Raw genomic sequence first — 21,479 nt, 5'->3', positions numbered from 1 at the left:
GTCCCTGGCCCAGCTCATGAAACCCCATACCCACTCCTGCTAAGCTGGAAGCATTTCCTCTGGCATTTTGTGGAAAGTTGGATCTAGAACCAAGGGAGGGCCTTGTGGCACCTTGGGCAGGCACGCTAGGCCTTGGGCAGGCCTTGGAGGACACTCCAAGGCACGTTAGGTGGGCTGTGGGGTGATCCCTGGATCCTAAAGATAAAGCCTGACTTCCCGCTAAACACTGCACAAAGGGGACACCCCAGGCCTTGGCCGCTTGAAAGATGACATAGCCTGGAACACACACAGGAACAGCAATAAGGGGGCATGACCCCAGGCCTGAGAAGCAACGTCAAGCGCCAAACACACTCAGGACGAGTCACAGAATGCGCACGATTGTCTGCAAGCCACCTTTCAGAAGAAGAGCAGACAAAAACTGCTTTCCCCATATTCCACTGGGGCCACAAGCAATGAGTGGAGAACAGGGAAGAAAATATCCTGACAGGTGGTGCTCCAGGTGTGTCTAGATTTTTACTACCAACAAGAGGGACATGGGCCCAACATAAGAATGGGCACCCGACAGGCATGTGCGCTGTACTTGGGATGAGCCAATGTTACTGATAAAACAAAGGATGTTTCAATGCCAAATGCCCTCAGATTAATTCATAAGAAAATGCAGTACCAGCCCCCCACAAATAGGCCAGCGGTCAGCAGAAACAGGACTGTCTGGAGGGGCTTAGACCTGGGCCCAGGTCCCGAGATGGGGAGAGCGTGCCCAAAGCCCCAGGCAGAGCCAGGGAGGGGGCCTTGGGGATCCTCACACAGGAGGACTGGCACGCTTGTGCCCCAGGGAGCTGGGGAATTCCTGCACCCATGTTTGGCATGGCTGGGGCTGGGTACAGGGCAGACCAGTTCTCAACTCTGCACCTGCCCTGGGGGTGGGAAGGGCCAGCTTGGACTCTAGGAGGGAGGGTACCTGGCCTGATATCTAGGGCCTGAGCAGGACCGTGGACAGCAGCAGAGGGACCCAGTGCCCATAACTAGAAGGAGCCACTGGACCCGCAACCACAGTGGCTGGTCACCCCACTCTGCCAGCCCTGGCAAGTGGGATACTCCGCCTCCCAGAGAAAGGAAGCATGAGGGCACATCCAAATGAGCTGACGTCTGCCTCATCGCATCACCGTGTCTCCAAGCTACTCACCTCGTAGTGGAAGTCCATGCAGGTAAGGTCCTGCCAGCATCGGTCTCCCCGGATCTTGATCAGGCCCTGCCAAGGCGAGACAGAGAGGAAGCCACGTGAACCATTTCCCAGAATGGCAAGGGAACCACTGTCAGGGGCAGAACCTGCACTGAAAGGAACTATAAGGGAGCAATGACAGATTTTATCCTATACCCTGAAGAGATGTAAAGGGTAAGATTGAAACGGTGTTTCACAAAGGCACATTCGAGGCTTTAATGATGAAAAGTTAGCAAATGCTACAGGTAAAAAGAAACACTGGCTTCCTTGTTATAAAATCAGTTCCTTCTGCACTTTAAAACTCAGTTTTTAGAATGTGAGCATCATCACGACAGTGCAATTGTGAGGCTTTAAAAATGAACAAATTGGCAAAGCTCTACACACTCAACCTGACTTATACTTGTATAGAAGCCAAGGAGAAAGCGAAAGGGATGACGTTGAAATTGCTACGATGACGCACCATTTAGCAGCTCAGGTGAGCTGGATGAAAATGTTTACCCATCTCTTGGGATGGTCACTACCATCTCTCAGCACCCAGGAAAGCCCCGGTGCTCAGGCCCGAGAGTGTCTCCAGGGAGCTGCTTTGCTGCCTGGTCCCCTGGGAAAGAAGCTACAGAGAGAGGGGCTCTGCCAAAGAGCCTGTGGGTGAGCTTCTCAGCACCGGCCAGCTGCCCTGGCAGTCGGCTGCCCCTGTGCGGCTTCCGGGACGCCATATAGTGTCCACAGCATGGCTGGCCTGCAGTCACAGGGAGGACGGTCAACATGCCTGTCAGATGCACCCTGTCCATCCGCTTTCTCTGCACACGATTTCTTCATAAGTTGGAAACCAACTGTTCCCATACCAGGAATAAAAATATCGCTTGAGTTGCAGAGATTTGTTTTCAATTTGTCTCTTACATAATAGCTGGATTAGAAAGTGAGAAAGAAACTGCACCGATGAAGAAACAACCTTGGGACACAGCTCGGCTTTCCCTCATGAGCGGTTTCGGCAGCTGTGACTACAGCGGTTTCATCCGTCCATGCGCCCACCATCCACCCAGCCACCATCTAACTATGCAGCCGCCCACCCGTCCACCATCCACCGGCTTGTTCAAGATCATCTTCGGGGTGGCTGAGGGCTCTGAGCCAGAGACGGGATGGTGTGAGTCGATGGGTCTTCTGGTGGCCACGTAGCCAGCAAGGCAGAATGACCGTCCAGGATGTGAGACGTGTCTGGAATGTGGAGCCCACAGGATGGGCCAAGGGATTGGAGCGGGGAGCAGCTAAGACCTCTGGCCTGGGTCCCTGGCGGCTTGGATGCAGCGACACCCAAAGGAGTAAGGAAAAGAGATGGAGAGCGACATGCTTAGGCCACATGGTTTCCACGGGAAGGCCAGATGACGGAGCAGTGTACAGGGGCTGGACTGAGCTAAACATGCACCTAATCGCAGTTTACAAATGCATCCCAAAGGGACCTCGGCCTCGATTTTCTGAGTGCCGTAAAGACCCAAAGGCTATTCTGAAGCTGGTTCTAGAGAAGCTACTTCCTGCTTCAGCAGCCACCTCACCTGAGGTCTCACAGCCCAGCCAGGCCAAACCCACCTGGCCCTCAGCCGCACCTGCCACCCCCGATGTCACAGAGCTGTGGTTGCACTCCAAGTATAAAGACTCTTGGATGAATCACTTTGAAAAGTGGGAGTCATGTTTTTCTAGGAACTGGGCTTGCTTAGATCACAAAGTGCCAGATAGACAACTTCCAGTCTGAATGTGGCTGGAGTCATGATTGTGTGAATATAGCGCTTCGGAAAGTCAAACGTTTCCTGATGACCCAGACCTGAGCGAGCCCATACTGGCAACAGAAGAACCACCGATTTCTGATGAGAACGTGCCCCTCGCTCTGCAGAAAACCTCAGCCACGGGGCTACACGAGGCTCCCCTGTGAGGGCCGCTCCACTCCCTGAATCCCTTCAGAATGCGAGAGTGGTACTCTTTGGAGATTCAAACCAGGCGAAGAAGAAAAAAAACAAAATAATTAAAATGTCACTCAAATTCTAAGCTGATATGAGACACTTAAAAATCTGAGACATTCTTTCAGGAGCGGAGGATAATTATATTCCTCCCCATCTACTGATTTCTCCCTACAATGCAGATGTCAGATTTTCCACGGATTTTTTTTCTTCCAGAGTAAGTGTCAAAAGAACAAAGCCTTCTTTGATCCTTTTGCAGCCCCAAATTAATTCTGAAAAAAAATGGCACAGACAGGCCAGTAATACGCCAGACCCAAAGAAAGCCAAGTGACCCACAGATGTCCATACAACCCCTGCTCTCTGCTTGGGAACGGGAGAGTGCCAGGATGATGGAACATTCCAGGGTGGCTGAGGAAGCCCCAGGCCTTGCAGGCAGTGAGTGGGAGGCAGGAACATAAAGGCGAGCACCCGGCTCCTCTCCGAAGCGCGCAGGTCCCAGGACATGTGTCTTAAAAACTCCCATTTGGAAGGTGGAAAATCCCAGGCTTTGCAACACAGAACATCCATTTCTGTAACACTGTGCACGTCCCTTCACACCTGACGTGTGTGTGTGTGGGGGGGATGCTCCACAGGCCTGATGCCCAGCGAGAAGTGACGGCCTGTGAACGCCAGGGGAGGCAGCCCCCTTTCCTCAGAGGCACCCGCGCCACCGCGGAGAGCTGTCTGCAGCTCCCCATTTGAAACTATACTGGTTATCTCGTCAGAATCTCTGCCCTGCTCCAGACCCTCTTCCTCCATCTGCGAACACAGGGGTTAGTCCTCCGTCTGTTCCTTTTCCACAAAGGAGAAGCTTCGTGGACCCTGGAGCCCTGCGTGATAACAAATGTTTTGCAAATGCAGGAGGACAGGCCACTGCCCTCATGAGTAGGCACGGAGGTCTGGGATACCAGTCAGGGGCAAGGGGGGCGGGCGTTGGGGCTGGTGGAGGCCGAGGTACCCCGGGCTCTGCCCTGACTGCTTCTCTCCTCTGGGAGCTGAGCTGGGCCCACAGGACCCCATGTGCTCCTTGAGCAGGCAAAGGGGAACCCCATTTTTTAGGGCGTGTGGCGACTGCTGCATTTGCGGTTCAGCATCCTGTAAGTTATGTTAGTGGGCAAGATGACAACCAACTTGTCTCCATATTTGAAGGGCCCCAGCCAACCTAGAGTCACCACCTGGTCCTGTTACTTACTCTCCGGTGTCAGTTCGCTGGTGTTAATACTTCCTGACCCCAAGGTGTGATGAAACAGAAATGTATCACGTGACCCCCTAAATAGCAAGCATATGCGCATACAGTTAAGTACTGGTAAGATACTGGACATCATTTGGGCTGAAATATGTGGTTAGTGAAAAATCACTAAGGCTGGGTTTTTAAATTTTTTTTTTATTTTTTCTTATTTTGCCCTCTCCCCAAATCCTGAAGATCCTTTGGAAATTACTATGGTGACACCTGTCTGTGACAGACTTTGAAGCGGGCTGCATGGAGTGGGTGGAAAGAATTGTCACAGGTCTTCAGAAGCATTTAGGATTCGACGTCTTTCTAGGTCATTGGGAACGGGCGGTTCTGAGAGGTTCTGAGGCTGGAAACAGAGGCACAAAGAGGGCGCTGAAGGGCCAAGCCTGGGAGCCTGTGCTTAGCAGGGGGCTGCAGCTGGGGGCCAGAGGTCAGAGCACTGCAGACAAGTTTCCCAGAAATTCCCATGCCACCCTGGGGCTGGAGTCTGAGGTCTGGCCTCCGGGGCACTCCTGCAGGAAGGAAGAAAGCCCCTTTCTTCAGCTCTGCCCACGCTAATGCAATAAAACAAATTAGGATAATTGCTCTCCTTGTGGAGTGGGGATCCCAGGACGTGGCAGGCTAGCCAAGGAAACGACAATGACATCTGCTTGATTTGGGTCTTCACAGGGCATGTTGCATTCCAACATTTATTTCATTATATGTAATATGATTTTACTGGAGGCAATCTGACTCCAAGAAAGAGCCTCCGACTTCAAAGTTTCATTTTTCCCTTGGTGACTGTGCTCCTTGCTCTTCTTTGCTAACCTTTCAGTCCTCTCTGGGCCGCAGAGTCTCTGGGACATGCACGAGTGGGGCATGCTAACAAGGAAACAGCTCTTCCAATCACCTGCTCTAAGCAGTCCTCCGGCCTCCATGGGGAAGAGCAGAGATCCAAGTGCTGACTCACTGAGCTTCCTGGTCAAAGCCTCATCTCAGCCAGGAAATTTCCTTCCATGAGACAGAAGCCTGAGCCTCAGAATGGGAGACAGAGCTGATGGCCAGCCTGAGATCCAGGTGGGACCTGAACACTGCAGCAGCAAGCAGCTGTGCCCTGAAGCAGACTCGGATGGGCCTGCACTCGCTGCCACTCTGCCAGCAGGTGTCAGAGCCTAGCTGAGTCTCAGCAAAAACTTGCACAAGGATGACTGCCAACTGTGTCCCAGACATGGCTCCTGTCACAGGGAAGGTCAGCAGTCTGCATAGCAGCCCTTGGTCTCTGGGGTGCGGGGTGTCCAAGGACTAAGGTGGCGGCAACGTTCTCTGAACATCAGTTATGACCAACTCCCTTGTTATCCCCAAGGCGTGTGGAGTTTTATAGGGATGCACTTCACAGCAATCATTATATGTGAACAGAAAACTCACGATGGTCTTTTAAGTCCAAGGATTGAGCTTCAGTTTACATAAAACAAAACACACACATCCTAAGTATTCAGTTCAACGCATTCTGACAACTGTATACAATCAGGTATCTAGCATCTGAAAGAGGAGACAGATTTCCATCCCAGAGAATGTTCTCTGGGATCTCTTTCCAGGCTATTCCACGCCCCACTCACCAGGAAGCGATGCAGTCCAGCCCAGCTCTGCCTGCTCTGGGATCTCCAACAAACTGACTTGGGTGTCAGGTGCTCTGGCTGTGGGTCTGGGTGGGTGGCACTCAGCATGCTTTAGGATTTGTCTGTGTTGCTGCATCGACTTGGTTCCTTTCTGTGGCTGAGTGTGAACGCATCACAGTTTACACTGATGGGCTTCTGGTTGTTTCCCAGGTCTAGCAGTTATGAAGAGGGGTGCTGTGGATGTGTGTGGCCAGCTTACACCCTGCTAGTGATGAACCCCACTGGGAATTCCAGTTGCCTGCACACGACAGTGTTTTACAGTTGGCCCTTCTTGTGAGTTAAATGCTGTCTTAGAGCTTTTCACTGTCTCCATTCTTATACTTTCATTTGTGAAGTACATTCAAGTTCTATGTCCTATTATCATGATTTGCATGTTCGAGATGTTAATTTTTGGTCAGACCTATACACTGCAAATAGTTTTTCCAGTCTCTGGCTTGCCTATTCATTTTCTTAATGGTGCCTTTTGATAATGGAAAATTTTAATATCAGTGAAGTACAATTTATCACTATTTTTTCTTTAATGGTTAGTGCTTTTTTGTGCCCTGTCCAAGAACTCTGTGTTCACCCCAAAGTAACTGTCTATGTTATCTTCCAAAAACTTTGTGATTCTGGCTTTTTATGTTTGTAAAAAAAAAAAAATACTTTCTTTGCTGCACTGTTTTGACATAGTGCCTTGGCTGAAAATCAACTGACTATACCTGTGTGGATCTGTTTCTGGGAGATATTTTTATGTTTTCTTCTAAGAATTTTATGGTTTTGCTTTTACATTTAGGTCCATAATCTCTCTCTGAAATGAGTTTGGAATAGATGAAACCGCAGTCAAAACTCATTTTATTTTTCTATACTGATACCCAATGATTTCAGCACAGTTGTAAAAAATGACTTTCCTTCTTCCACTGATTTCACTTGGTTTAATATCAATTGACGGCGGAGGTTGGGTCAGTTTCTGGACTCTATTTTCTTCTGCTGATCTGTTTTTCTAGCTTAGATCAATTCTATTCTTCAGCTGTAATATCAAGAAATATAAGTCCTCCAGCTTTGTTCTTTTTTTTTCTCAAGATTCTCTGTATTTCCATGTAAATTTTAGAATCGGCAGGTCAATTCCTCCAGAAAAGCTGGGAGTTGGGCAGAATTGCCTTGAATCTCTGTATAAATTTGAGTAAAACAGACATCTTAACAATACTGAGGTTTCTGACCATGAACATGGTACATCTCTCCATTTACATAGGTCTTTTAAATTCATATCAGTAATGTTCTACTGTTTTAATGTACACATCTTAGACCTCCTTAATCAGATTGAGGTATTTGCGAGCTCTTGATGCAATTGTAGAATGTATTTTCAGTTTTATTTTCTAATGATTTCTTAACAGTTTATAAAGTCCAGTTATTTTTCATATTGACTTGTATCCTGCAACCTTGTGAAATTCATGCACTCATTTTGGTAGCCGCTTTTGATTCCCCTAGGGTTTGTATGTATACAATCATATTATAACAGCTTCATTTCTTTTTTCCCTAGTCTTTATGCTTTTATTTCTTTTTCTTGTCTTATTGCACTAAGACTTCCAGCACAGTGTTGAAGAACTGAACCAGCAACAGACATCCGGGCCTGGTTCCTAACTGCATGTGAAAGCCTCGTCCTCTCACCGTGAAGACAGGTGTGTGCTGAGGTTTCACAGACACCTTTGTCAAGTTGAGGAGGTTCCCGTCTCAGACCATTATGAGTGGGTACTGAATTGTATCATGTGTTTTCTGCAACTGCTGAGATGATAAAATCGTTCTTCATCTTTATTCTGTTACTCTAGTAAACTGCATTAATTGATTTTCAAATGTTAAAGCCACCTCGCATTCCTAAGATAAACTATGCCTTTTTTCATTGCCAGATTTGATTTGCTCATATTTGCAAAGGGTTTCTGTGCCTTTGCTCATGAGGGTTACTGGTCTATCTTCTTTTTCTGATGTCCTCTTCAGGTTTTGGTATCACTGTTATACTGGTCACATAAAGCAATTTGGGAAGTATTTCCTCCTCTGCTATTTTCCAAAAGAGTTTGTGTCGGACTGCTATTATTTCCTCCTCAAATAGTTGAGAGATTTCACGGGTGAAGCCATCTGGGCCTACACTTTTCTTTCTGGAAAAGGTTTTTGATTACAAATTCAACTTATTTAACAGGTACAGAATCACTGAGATTTCCTGTTTCTTTTTGTCTCAGTTTTGGTAAGCGGCATTTGTCAAGGAATTTGTCCATTTCATCTAAATTATTGAATTTATTGGCTTAAAGCTTTCATAATATCCCAGGTGACTCTTTACGGCAGGATCTCGGACGCAATTGCCAGAATTTCAAGGAAAGTGTTTTCTCATGGTGCCCTTCAATCACGGTCTGGCTGCAGCTCCCGGTTCTGCTGAATTTTGACATGAAAACTGTTAAGTCCTCTGGGCCTACATTTTCTGCATTTCAGACATGGGCTTTTCTCTTGCGTTAACAAGACAGTAGGAGAGTCTGCACACAAGAAGTGTCAGAAGGTCCCAGTGTGGGTGCTGTGGCCAGGTGTGAGCACAGAGCCATGAGCAGCACAGGTGTTTAGCAATAGAGCCCCTGCTGATTAATGACTAGGGATTTGAAGCCACATGGAAAAGGCACAGGCATCTTGTCACTGCTTTCTGCAGCCTGCAGGTTACTTGGGGGTCACCAAAACATATGGGCAGGAATGCTAATCCTCACATTAGCTTCTGAGAGGCTCTTGCTCACGTGTGAATTCTCTGGCTCCTCACCCTTTAAGGAGCTCTACAGAACGTAACCTCACAAGGTGATCTGATCGTAAATTCCCAACTGGTCAGTAGTTACGTCCCAGGCATATAACTTTTTAGTAAAAGGTTTATCTTTGCCTTAAGTAAGCCCTGTCCATTGTTTCTGTGTATCTAGGTTAACACACTTTTGAAATAAACATAGCCACCTTCCAGAGAGAATATTATTATCTCGTCAACTGTCCTGCGGTGTAATCCAATTCCACCTTGCTTTCCCCCATCCTCATGTACTACTCCTTAATTTCAAATACATAAAAGAAACTGGGAAACTGTCATTCTCCGGAGCATTTGAGATCTTGCTCCCTGCCCTATGTCATTGGTTCGGCTCAAATAAACTCTTATAACAGTTCTCTATAGGTTTCAAAATTTCTCATGTTGACAGCTGCATCCCTCCACTTACTTCACTTAAAAATAACCTGCTCCAGGATAGCAAATATGCAACTCAAATGAAAACTGTTGATTTTAGCTGTGATTTTGCTCAGTAAGAATTTATGGTACTAAATTCTTAAGTCTTAATATGTGAAGCAATAATAAAGTTAATATAAGGAGGAATGCAGTACAAGATGTTGGAAGAACTGCAGAAAGAATATGGAGAAAAATGAAAGCTATGCTAACATACCAAGGTAGCATTTAACATAACGAGCAGAAGCAGCCGTGTTGAAGAGACATAGCCCGGAAATGGAATTCATCAGCAATCCAATTCCTGACATCTACTCTCCTCATTCTGACGATGCTGAAGAGCGTACGGACACATTTTTTTACTTGCTTCTTCAGGTCTGCATGTTCTCTACAAGGTAATGCTTACACCAAACAGGTTTCTACAGAAAGAGGGAGACTGTAGCATGTCTGCTGTGGCCAAACACGACAGCCCGGTACACACGCCCCAGACGGGAGCCAGGCCTGAGGGGGTAGAGAGCTGGAAGGAGGGAGGTGCAGAAGCGATGGGGCTTTGCTTTCTCAATTCTCAGGGGGTCAAACTAAAACCGCATAGCCTCGCCTTGGTACTGTCCAGGTCTGAGAATTCCCGGCAACAAGGGTACTGGCTCAATTCCCAGAATTTTAGCAATTGAGAGATCTAAACCCTCAGCACACACAGTTCATCAGCCTACTACAGGATGACATAATCAAGGACAGCTTTGGCTCCAGAGCACCGTGTGGAAAATCCATCGTCTGCTCCTGCACGAGGAGCACAGAGGGTCAGAAGCAAAGGGCCCCGGGCTTCAGTGACAGGCATTTGATGTGCTCTGGGGTGAAAACTTTGGCTGTTAGAAACTCAGTCACACACACATATACTGTTTTGACAAAAACTGAGAGTGTGAAAAAAGTGAAAAGGATTTTTTTTTAAGCATAAGGGCAACCTAGTTGCCTTAAACACAATGACTCAAACACCCATACCACTTACCATGTCTGCAAGTGAAAAGGGATTCTACACCCTAATATGACTGAAATCTATGCATTTAGAGCAGAAAACTGAGTTGAAAATCAGAGAAACATTGCAGAGCTCTTCCAAAAGGAAACACCTGGCGTGTGTTTGCCCCAGTGCAGTGAGGAGGCACAGGTACGTGTCCTGAGCAGACCTGCGTCTTTGTTCTGAGGAAGGAAGTCAAATGGGGTCACCTGGGCCCAAGCCACTGCACTATCCCCAAAACTTGAGTGAGGACAGGGAGACAGGAGAGGCTCTACCTTCTCTAATGAGAAATGTGGTGACTTCATGCTGCTTACAGTCTGGCTTCAGGATGTAAATTCACAAAGTCGTGACTGAGAGTGGCTTGGAGCTGCACAGAGGGAGCTGAGGGAGATGCTCTCGATGCTGCTTGAACTCTGGCTCCAAACCAATCACATCAAGTGGGATGACTACCTTGTCTCTTCCAGGTCCATGTGGTGACAGTTCGGGACTGTCACATCACCTATATGTCAGCAGGCACCAATAATCAGGAAAGAGGAAACAGGACGTCCCACCCTGCACAGCCCAGGCCAGCAGTCAGCACACGGAGCTGGGCGGGAAGCTGTGTCCCATGGGACTGTCTCAAGCTACAGCTTCCGCTGAGCAAATGGTCTTTCCAGGGTTTGAAGGCACATGGTTTTTATCTGGCACTCAACAGAAGTACACTGAGGAAGATCTGGCTCAGTGGGTGGGGTCTGTTGCTCTCTAGCCCTGTCCACAAAGAGACGTCTCTGCTCTATGTTCGCTGATGGGTCCCTGGATGCTCCTCCTGCTGCTGGAGGTTTCAAAACATAATTTATCTCCTACCCTAAAGCATGCAGATGAGGAGCTTTGTGGATGTGCACGTCTGTGGGATTCTACCTATCAGCACACAGGACATTTCCACTGCCCTAAAAATTCCCACATGCCCTCTGCAACCCTCTCAATCCTCACCCCAAATCTCAGAGGCAATCACTTCCTTGGCTCTGCCAGCTCTAGAACCTCCTACACAAGGTCTCACGTGGTACCCAATCCTTTGTGATGCTCAGTCTGGCTTCTCTCAGCACGATGCCTGTGAGGTCATCCAGGTCTGTCGCGCGGCAGTATTCATTTCTCTTTATTGCTGGGTGGTTTCCATTTGGAGGGTTTAGCACAAGGTGTCCACCCGCCCTCCTGTTGATGGACTATGTTTGGTTTCTAATGCTTGGTGCTGTGGATAATGCTGCTGTATTTGTGTAAAAGACCTTTTTGAGCACATATTTTCATTTTCTTGGGAAAATACTGGGTAGTAGGGTGGGAGTAAATTAACTTTGTAAGTAACTGCCAAAACTGCTTCTCCAGAACATTGGTACCATTTTATACACCCATAGGAGGGCAATGCAGGGGAACTCTGCTTGTTCACATCTTTGCTGTTACGCATTGAATGTCTGTGTTCTTCCAAAATTCATGTTGAAGCTCTGACCTGCACACTCCCAGTGTGTCTGTATTTAAACTAAGGAAGTAAGTAAGGTTAGATGAGGTTATAAGCGTGGGGCCTTGATCTGACAGGATTTGTGCACTTATTAGACTAGACTTCCTGCTCCACCAGGTGAGGACTCCACATGAGGGAGGCCATCTGCAGGCCAGAAAGAGTCCTCACCAGGAACAGATCTAAGAATCAGTTCATCAATTTCTAAAAAGGAATCCTTCTAAGATTATGCCTGAGGTTGTATGAAATCTACAGATCAATTTGGGGACAACTGACAGTTGAGCAATAATGAAACTTTTGATTCACAAACATGGTCTACCTAAGTCTCTTTAATTTCTCTCAGCAATGTTTGGTAGCTATCGGGGTACAAATGTTGCACCTCTATTAAAATTTCCTATGATTTTGGATGTTATTATTAGTGCTATATTAAAATTTTTTCATTTTCTGAAATTTTGCTAGCGTATAGAAATATTGTTTTATATACTGGCCATGAATCCTGCACTCTGGTTAAAGTCACTCCTTGATTCTAAAGACTTTTATGATCTTTCACATACGTGACCTGCTCATCTGTGAATACAGATGATTTTACTTTTCTAATCTTCAGGCTTTTATTACTTTTTCTTGTTTTATTGCACAAGCTCAGATCATCGATACACTGTTAAACAGACGTGACGGGAGTGGACACCCCGCCTTGTTTCCAGTCTTACGGGAAAAATGTTTAGTCTCCCACCATTAAGTATGGTACTGGCTGCAGGCAGTTTATGCACTTAATCTTTCATCAGGTTGAGGATGTTTCCTTCTATTCCTACTTTGCTGAGAATTTCTAAAAATTGAATAATTTTGTCTAATGCTTTTCTTACATCAGTTGAGGTGATCATATCATTTTATATCTTTCTCCCTTGATTCATTCATGTCTAGCCAATCTTGCATTCTGGGAAAAACCCCATGTCATCTTGATGCATTATACTTTTCACGTATTGCTGGATTCAACTGCTAATGATTCCTTAAAAAATTCATGTTTGTGCTCTGTAATTTCCTTTTCTTGACATGTCCTTGTCTTTGCTGGTCTCAGAAAAATGAGTTGGGAAGGCTTTTCTCTCCTCTGTTTTCTGAATGAGCGTGTACGAGATTCATATAGTTTCTTCCTTAAATATTTTATAGAACTCATCAGGAAAGGTTTCTGGGCCACAAGTTTTCTTAGTGGGAAGGTGCTTTTTATTTGTGTTGTTAATGATCTCAGCTGATAGAATTATGCAGATTCCTGTCTCTTCCTCTGTCAGTGTTGGTAATCTATGTCTTTGAAGGAATTTAACCATTTCTTCAAATTGCCTGCTTTGTGTGCATAAAAGTTGCTCATACTATTTCTCTTGAACTTTTTTTTTCAGCAAAGAAAGTAAGGTTTGTTTAGAGAGTTGCAAGTCCTGAAGACACAGGCGAGCTATTGCTCTCAACAAAAGGGCTCCCCACGTGTCTCGGGAGTACAGAGTACACAGGGGAAAATCAGTAGTCATGGAAACTAAGGGAGTTGGGGTCATGGGTGCTACTGATTGGATGATTGGGGTGGGGAGGACGGTAACTGACTGGATGACTGGAGGGGGATGAGGTAATTGATCATTGCGTCTGGTTCTGGAATCAGTCACGGTGCCATCCTGTCTGGTCCCGTGGCCTGGTCCCGTGGCCGGTGGGGTTGTCCTGCTTCGATGGGCCTGGGACTGAAACACATTTGCTGACGGATTCATTCGCTCTGAACTCCAGTGCTGGGGCAGCAGCTTGAAAGGCGCCAGGAATATACGGGAGGAACTAAGTTGTCTGGCTTCAGGGCAAGAGCTGGTGGGGACACTTTCTCCCAGACAGAAGTGCCAGCAGAAGCCACTGTTTCTTTGTTGAGCCCTTCTTTAACGTTTTACTTTGAAAAATTCTTAAGACTTCAGGAAAGCTGTAAAAATAGTCTGGAGTTCCTGTACAGCCATCACTATTAATTCAATGCTATTAAACTACAAACCTTACTTGGATTTCACCAGTTTCCCACTAATGTCCTTTTTTATATCAGGGACAATCCTGGGTGCCACATTAACTGTTATGTTTTCTGAGTCTGACAATTCCTCAATCTTTAACTAAATCTCATGACTTTGACACTTGAGAATTCTGTCAGTAATTTTGAAGAATGTCCCTCAGTTGCAGTTTGTCTGATGTTTTCTCACAATTAGGTTAGAGAAATGCATTTTTTCCCCTCTTTAATTCCCCTCCCCCTACTTCCGCCCCTGACATATAGACGTTGCATTTCCTCTTAAGAACTGGATCTCTGAAAGTGGGGCGTCTCCTCCCACACGCTCGCGGCCTGGCACACCCAGGGTACAGTCCGCGGCTCCACCTGGGGTGCAAACCCAGGACCTTCTGCGTGTGAAGCAGACGTGCCAACCACTACACTATGGAGCCACCCCTAGAGCAATGCATTTTTGTAAGACTGCAACAGAGGTGATGCTGTGTCCCTGGAGCTCCTTTTGTGCGCCTCTGTGTACTCTCCTCTGGAATTCCACCAGCATTAGGGGCTGAGGGAAGCCTTATAGCCTTCCATCATCCTCCACTTCCAACAGCTGGCAAAGTCTCCCACCTCTGCCTGCCCCCGTCTCCCCACAGAGAGCCAGGCGGCCGAGGGGCTCACCTCATGTGTTCTCCTCTGGACCCATCTCACGCTGTCTATTGTCTATTGACATGAGAACAGCTGCGTCGTGCAGTGTGTTCAGTGTCCAGCTGTTTACAGACAGCAGGGTCGCCTGGGCCACCTATCCATTAATACCTCCCACCCCAGCATTGAAAGGGGTCAGAAGGGCTCAGGACACAGAAGCCCTAAGAACGGAGACCAGGCTGACTCCATCTCAGGCACCTTGGAAGAGCGGGGCTTCTGTGGGCACAGAGGTAAGGCGGCTTCCTTTCTTTTTGTTTGGGCACCTTTACAGTCCCCTCCGAGGCTGAGCTCTATAAGAGCCTGTCTCTCAGGGCATCTGAACCACTGCAGGATCACAAAACGACAGCGGTCTCTGAATATTCAGAACAGTCACCCCTTAGCTGATTCTGTGGCACTGGTTCTCATCCACAAACAGAAGATCAGGGGCTAGACTGGGGGGCTTCACCCATAGTCGCTTTAGTATCACTAGATCTGTTGTGATTTCTCTCACCTCGTATAGGAATGGACATTTTGGTGCTAGCGCTTTTTTGTCAAGTCAACTCTACTTTCTGCTTTCTACTGAAGGAAGATTAATAATATCCAACATACAGACTAAATCAAGTAATTATACCTTTTAGTGCACCTGATAATTTCTTATCCAGCTGGTGCTAACAGTCAATCAAAATGCCATAAAAGGCGCTTTAGAATGTGCTAACGATCCCCTGCACTCAGTCAGGCATGGTGGGGGTTTGTTCAACTCTTGGCATCACAAACCTTGCACAAAACAGCCTGACAGCTCTGCCACCCAGAGCTTCCATGCCCGGGTTGCCCCTTCACCGGGGGCTCGTCGCTTTATATGTCCCACCTAATGAAGCTGTCATCTCAGTGGGGTCCCCAATAAAGTCTTTTGCAACATTTCATACATTTTTATACTTTTCAAAGCTAGCTTGGGAGAGAATCCAAAATCAAGTCCTAGATGGATGAGGAACCACAGCCTGTGAAGAATATGCGTATAGCGACTATAGACAACTCACAATTTCAACATTTCATTAAAATGAATCACAAAAACAACTATCTTTCTAATTAATTAGGAAAATGAATGTAGAGGCATCACACTTTATTGTTGAACTTGAACACACAATAACTTCAACACAGCATTTCTCAGTATCTGTAGCTAGTCACACCTGCCCAGTCGAGAACCTTGCTACCCACACCAGCCCCAAACAGGGTGCTCTCCATGCTTCCACACAGCCCTGTCTGCCCCTCTGGCCAGCACTACCACAGCCCTGTGACCTGTTCACCACCCGAGCAAGTGGACATGGCTGGTCACGCCGGGCTCTGACCCTAGGCCTGCTGCCCCCCGGCGGCACTTGTCCCTCTGCACCCAGCCGCTTCCAGTGTCCCCGGGGCTCCAAGGCCGCCTGGCCACAGACGCAGCAGTTGACCAAACCACAGATGGTCATCATGCCGGAATGAACGATGCTTCGACATCCAAGAGCATTCTGAAGCATAGGAGGGTGGGCGCCTGACAGGAACAGGAGGAAGCGGGAGGGTGCGAGCCCTCAGGACTGCAGTCCCGCTGGGGGGCCGGCACGTCATCCCCTCACAGAGCAGATGCCCGTCAGTCGCTCGTTAAGAACTAGTGCTGGTCAATTCCTATGTATTGATGTGAAAGTTGAACAGTAAAATAGGCCGACAGGAAAAGATGGATTCCTTTGAAAAATGGTGTTGGAGGAGAGCTTTACAGATACCCCTGGACCGCCAGAGAGATGAACAAGTGGGAACTAGAGCAAATTAAGCCTGAAACATCACTGGAGGCAAAAATGACAAAACTGAAGCCGTCCTACTACTGTGGGCACATCGAGAGAAGGAAGACAAGAGTTCTTTGGAGAAGACAATAATGCTGGGAAAAATGGAAGACAGCAGGGAAAGTGGAAGACCAAATATGAGTAGATGGACACCCTAAAAGAAGCCACGGGTGTGACTACAGGAGCTGAGCAGAGCTGTTGAGGACAGGACACTGGGTATCTCTCAGGCACATGGTCACCAGGAGTCGGAGCTGACTTGAGGGCATATAACAACCGGTCATGATGCAAGGGTGACGGAGCACAGGATAGATACAAGGAATGAGGGCATCACATTATCAACAGCCACACAGAGGTGTGAAAATGCCATGCTGACCATAGGGCATGTGGGGAGTGTATGCTCACAAAGACACACGAATAAACTGAACACTTGATGAGAAATGGGAGAGCCGCATGATTTTACAGGACCTCACCGCAAAATATTAGTTACGCTGTGGAAAAAAGTGATTTTCAGAGAGGACCAGCCAGGCCCGCCTAAGTCTGTGACAGAACAGATGGATGCTGCCCCCGGATGCTGCCCCCGGAAGAGAGTGCGGGGCCTCCTGCCAGGGATGCAGCCCCTGAGGCTGGTCAGGTGCACACTAGACAGCCACACTGTGGGGTCCTGGGGCCGGGAGACTGAGGGCCATCTGGACTGGAGGGGCACACGAGCAAGGCGGGCCTGATGGATGGAGCAACTTGCTCTCAAATGGGTCAGGAGCAAGTTCTCTGCCCTGTCCCCCAAGTTTGTGATTATTCCCCAAGGGAAAACTTAAAGCAAACGGATACTTAGCACATCTGTATGACAAGGTTTCCAATGTAAAAGAATTCAAATTTTATAAGGATTTTAATGAAAAATTAAGATCTTACTTACAAAGGGAGAGAAGTGGAAGAGAGAGTGAGGGAAAGCTGCCAAATTCTGTCTGCAGTTGGAGGTCAAAAGCAACCACGTCACTCCTGACTTCAGGGCTTAGATAATGTTTTTGAAAAGCAGCGGTTAGTTAAATTAAAAAGACATATACTTTCAAAGGCTGTGTAGAAGATAGAAGCTGAGCAATCTTAGTCTCCAGGGCCTGGCAAAAGAGCCTGAGAAGAGGAGAACACAGGCGAGCAGCACCTGGGCCAGGCAGAGCACAGACTGCCATCACGGGCCACACTGGAGTAAAGGAGCAGCTAAACATACTCCCCAAACCCAATGGGCACGGGTCCAAAAGAAAAGACTAGTAGGCAGAGAGACAAAAAGGAAGCTGGTGTGGCTTTCTAGGGGTGAGAATGACATCATGTCCTTCTTTACTGATTTAAAGCGATGTGGAAAGCGATGGGGTGGTCCAGAGACCACCGGAAGGGCTGGCGAGAGGCGTTGAGAGGCTCTTCCCCGTGAGTCTCCATGTGAAGTGGACTCAGTCGTGGCAGGACGTGATCATGTAAAGGGCCAGGGGAGCCAGTGAAGTTTGCAGGGATCAAAAACAGGCCACTGGGCATCACAGAAAGAAGCGGAAGGGGAACAGCTGGCCTGGCCTGGCCAACGGGAGGACAGCGAGGCGAGAGACTCATTTTCAGTACATTTCCCCCCAAATATTACAAATAAAAGTTCTACTTACTGCTCCGAGCATGATTCTGAAAATCAGCCACCGAAAGCCCCACAGAACGATCTGGGGAGGGGGCGTCTTCCTGGGCAGTCGAGACAGAGTCCAAAGAGGGCACAAGAAAATCCCCAGGAACCCTGTTTCCAGAAGCTGGGACTCCCATCCTGAAATGAAGACGGGAAGAGAACAAACAGCCACGTTAACCAGCTAGCCATACTCTACAGGAATAATCCCACTGAAAGCAGTTTAACTTAACAGTCCTGCACACAGGACAGATGGAGTGGCTGAGGAGTGCATTTCAGCCCCCAGGGGGACTGGACCCCAGTGCCTGCGCCACACCCTCCGTGTTCAGACCACTGCCTCCCGTCCTTTGCAGTTGCTGCAGATGTAATAAGTGAGTCTTGGCGAGCACACCCCATGACCCACTCCCCCACCAGTCACAGACACGGTGTCACCCCAGAATCCCCAGGCACTGGGCAGCCCTCTTTCCATTCAGTAGGCCTGCACTTGAAATCATGGCTTTGTGTATTCTTCCTGGAGGACCATTCACCGGGATCGACAATGTGTATAGAGGCCAGATGACTTGCACAGAGGTTCTGAATGCAGAGCTGACTCTGGTCCCTATCTTCCCTGGATGAGGAAGTCATGGGGAGATATATAGGTGACACAGCCATTTTCCCCAGGTGAGGGAGGAAGCCAGGGGCAGTCACAGGTATAGGTGACATGGTCTCCAGGTGAGGAAGCCAACGGGGAACACAATACAGGTACAGGTGACATGGCCCCTATATACCCCAGGTAAGAGAGAAAGTCATAGGGAGATACAGGGCAAATACAGCCCCCATCTGTTCCAGGTGAGGGAGGAAATCACAGGGAAATGAGACAGGTACAGATAATACAGCCTGTCTGTCCCAGGTGAGAGAAGAAGCCAGGGGAAGAAGTAGGTGCAGGTGATGGTCATTCCAGATAAAACCACCTCCTGTTAGCCTGCATGGGCTCAGTCTGTTATGGCTGGCAGCTCTATTGGTTGGCCATGAGGAATGCCAGCTGATTCTTCCTGCTGGGAACTCCATGTGAGAAACGCAGGTGAGTGTAACACACTTGAGTTCTCGTTCTCACAGAAGTGGTGGTGACTCACTGAGTTGGCCCCCACTATGGAAACAACTGTTCACACTGCATCACCAGGGCACCTGGAATCCAGAACAGGTTTCAGGTGGTTGTCAACTGGGCCCTTCAAAAGGGACCTGTGCTCCATTTTTCAGATTGCACAAGTTCCTGTTAATCTCATTTTGACAAATCTCAAAAACATTATGCTGAATGAAAGATTCATTAGGAAAGGGTACATACCATACGCTATGGTTCCATTTATAGAAGGTTCTAGGAGGAAGAAAACTGATGCAGGGGAAAGAAATCTGAACAACGCTGTCTGGGGATTCTGGGGTGACACCGTCCGTGTCTGTGACTGGTGGGGGAGTGGGTCATGGGGTGTGCTCGCCAACACTCACCAGAGGCACCTTGGGGTTTCATTCTTTGTAAGTTTCTTCCTCAAACTTAAATGAATCCTGAACCCTAGTTTAAGGGCTGATGGACAGATCTTCATGTCTGCAACTTATTTTGAGGTGCCCTGAACACTAAGATGAGGAACAAATAGGCATATAATGAAGCCACCAGAACGAAAGACAAATTGCAGAGTCCAGGCAGGGGGCTCATGGGTTTCACTGTGCAATTGTTTCAAACTCCCTGTAGTTTGAAATTTTTTATAAGATGCAGGGGTGGGGGGGGGGGATTCCATTTGCTTTCACATGTTCTATGGTTTTCTGAAACCACAGTTCCAAATCAGTTCTTTTGGAGAGGGTGGGTCATCTGCTGTGAAGTAGTGCCTGAGAGTGGTGTGTCTGACACCAGGGTGACAATGAGACTGACCCAAAGGGGCAGCCTCAGCCTGGCATCTCTGTGGGCTCGCTGCCTCGGCAGAGCCATGTGCTCTGCGCTGGGAACACTGGGGCCACCAGCACGCACACTGCCCCCACTGGGAGATGATTCCAGAAGCAGAGAGAAGCCTGGACAGTGCTGGGGAGTGAGGTATGTGTAGGTGGAGCCACGGCATCATCAGGTTGTCGTGGGTCCTGTGGCTCAGCTGACAGGAGAGGAAGGCACTGAGCTGCAGGGCGCTCCGGCCAAAGCTGAGAAGGGGAGATGGCAGTGGCCTCTTCTGGAGACTGGATGAACAAGATGCCCACAACTCATTCTAACTCCTCCAGGACCCACCTGCACCCCACCCAGCACTGGGCACACACCTGACTTTCCTCGGATGTTCAAGAGGGAAAAATTAAGAGTCTACACTAGTTTTGTGAGATTTCAGACACAGGCCAACTGATTTCTTTGGGTCAAGGATTTCCTTGCTTGTGGTTTTAGAAGGCCTTTGCTTTACAATTTGCTTCAAACTCCCTTTCTCTCAGCAAGAAAAAAATGAACTTTGCTCTGTATGTGACAATTTCTCTAGTTTTATCTTGAGAGATAATTTTCATTAAATTTGGACTCACTTCACTTCGGGTGCATTTTATAATATATGTGATTTGATCAGCAAAAGATATGCAGGACATGGAAGTGGCAGTCACAGCTTTAAGTGGCGTACTTATCTATAGACATGTCCACTTTTTGAGAAAGCACCTCAAAGGCCACCTCTATCTGGTGGTGCGAAAACTCAGGAACCCAGAGGCCCATGCCCCTCGCAGCCCTGCGAACAGAGCAGGTGGTTCCGGGGTTCTGGGCAGAGAGCAAGCCAGGTCCGACCACCACCCGGATGCCTAGAGGAGCCAATGCACCTCTGCAGGTGTGGGGCCCTCGCTCAGCTCCACAGCGCAAAGCTTGCCTTGCTCTCACTCCCGAGAAACTCTTGTAAACTCCGAGACCCCACGTGGGCGAGGAGAGCCTTCCCCAGGCGCCGGGCCTGCCTTCTCTAATTGTCACCTCACTTTGCACAGATGTGATGAACGGAATTTTAATATGTAGTTTGAGTGACACCGATCAAAGTGATATGCAAATGGAAGAGCCCGCCTAAGTGCCAGGAAGCAGGTGATGGTGTAGGCAAGGGATGGGACATGCTGTCACCTTAGGGACATGTGTGTACTGGCAGAGGGTCACTTGGCCCTCCTGCCTCCTGAACCTATTGGAATATTCCTTACCCTGCTGGGGTGCACGGGAGAGTGGAGGCCTGCAGCAGAGGTATACCAGCTTCCTCCTGAGGGACCCCCTTCACCCGCCACCTCCCCGCACCCATCTCACTGGAGCTGCTGTCTTGCTGGCCGCTGGCCCTGCGGCCATCAGTGCTGGCCGATACTGCTGGGGAGGAAAGGGTTGCCTGCATACCCACCTGCTTCTGCTTTCTTTTCTTGGATCTTGTTGAATTTTAGCAGCTGTGCTGCCTGCATAAGGAACACCATTGTTCTCTGCTTCAGCATGGCGGGGAGGCGTCCCCAGAAAAACAAATGCCCAGTGCGCTGCCGGAGTGGCTTCCCGCAGCCCAGGCTGTCCTTGAGCCTGCGGATGGCACAGCACACTGCCAAGGGACGTGCTCATGACTGTGAGCAAATGCTGACCCCA

At 48.3% G+C, this 21,479-nt stretch overlaps 1 protein-coding gene and 1 non-coding gene across 2 annotated transcripts in view; both read right to left on the bottom strand.

The window, feature by feature from the left end:
- The window catches only part of LMF1 (lipase maturation factor 1), a 98,762-nt gene that overhangs the window by 29,549 nt on the left and 47,734 nt on the right, over positions 1–21,479 (bottom strand). Inside the window, exons 4-5 of the mRNA XM_016136657.2 lie at positions 17,895–18,043; positions 1,184–1,249 (exon numbers count right to left, since the gene is read on the bottom strand). Of these exons, the coding sequence (XP_015992143.2) occupies positions 1,184–1,249; positions 17,895–18,043 (215 nt within the window). The remainder of the gene's footprint in view (positions 1–1,183; positions 1,250–17,894; positions 18,044–21,479) is intronic.
- Positions 14,147–14,220, bottom strand: TRNAV-CAC. Its single transcript has one exon. It is a non-coding gene; the product is annotated as a tRNA-Val (tRNA).

Source organism: Rousettus aegyptiacus, unplaced genomic scaffold (genome assembly GCF_014176215.1).
Source record: "Rousettus aegyptiacus isolate mRouAeg1 unplaced genomic scaffold, mRouAeg1.p scaffold_m13_p_8, whole genome shotgun sequence".
Lineage (NCBI taxonomy): Eukaryota > Metazoa > Chordata > Mammalia > Chiroptera > Pteropodidae > Rousettus > Rousettus aegyptiacus.
Note: the sequence above shows the minus strand (reverse complement) of the source record. Positions and strands in the feature narration are given on the sequence as shown.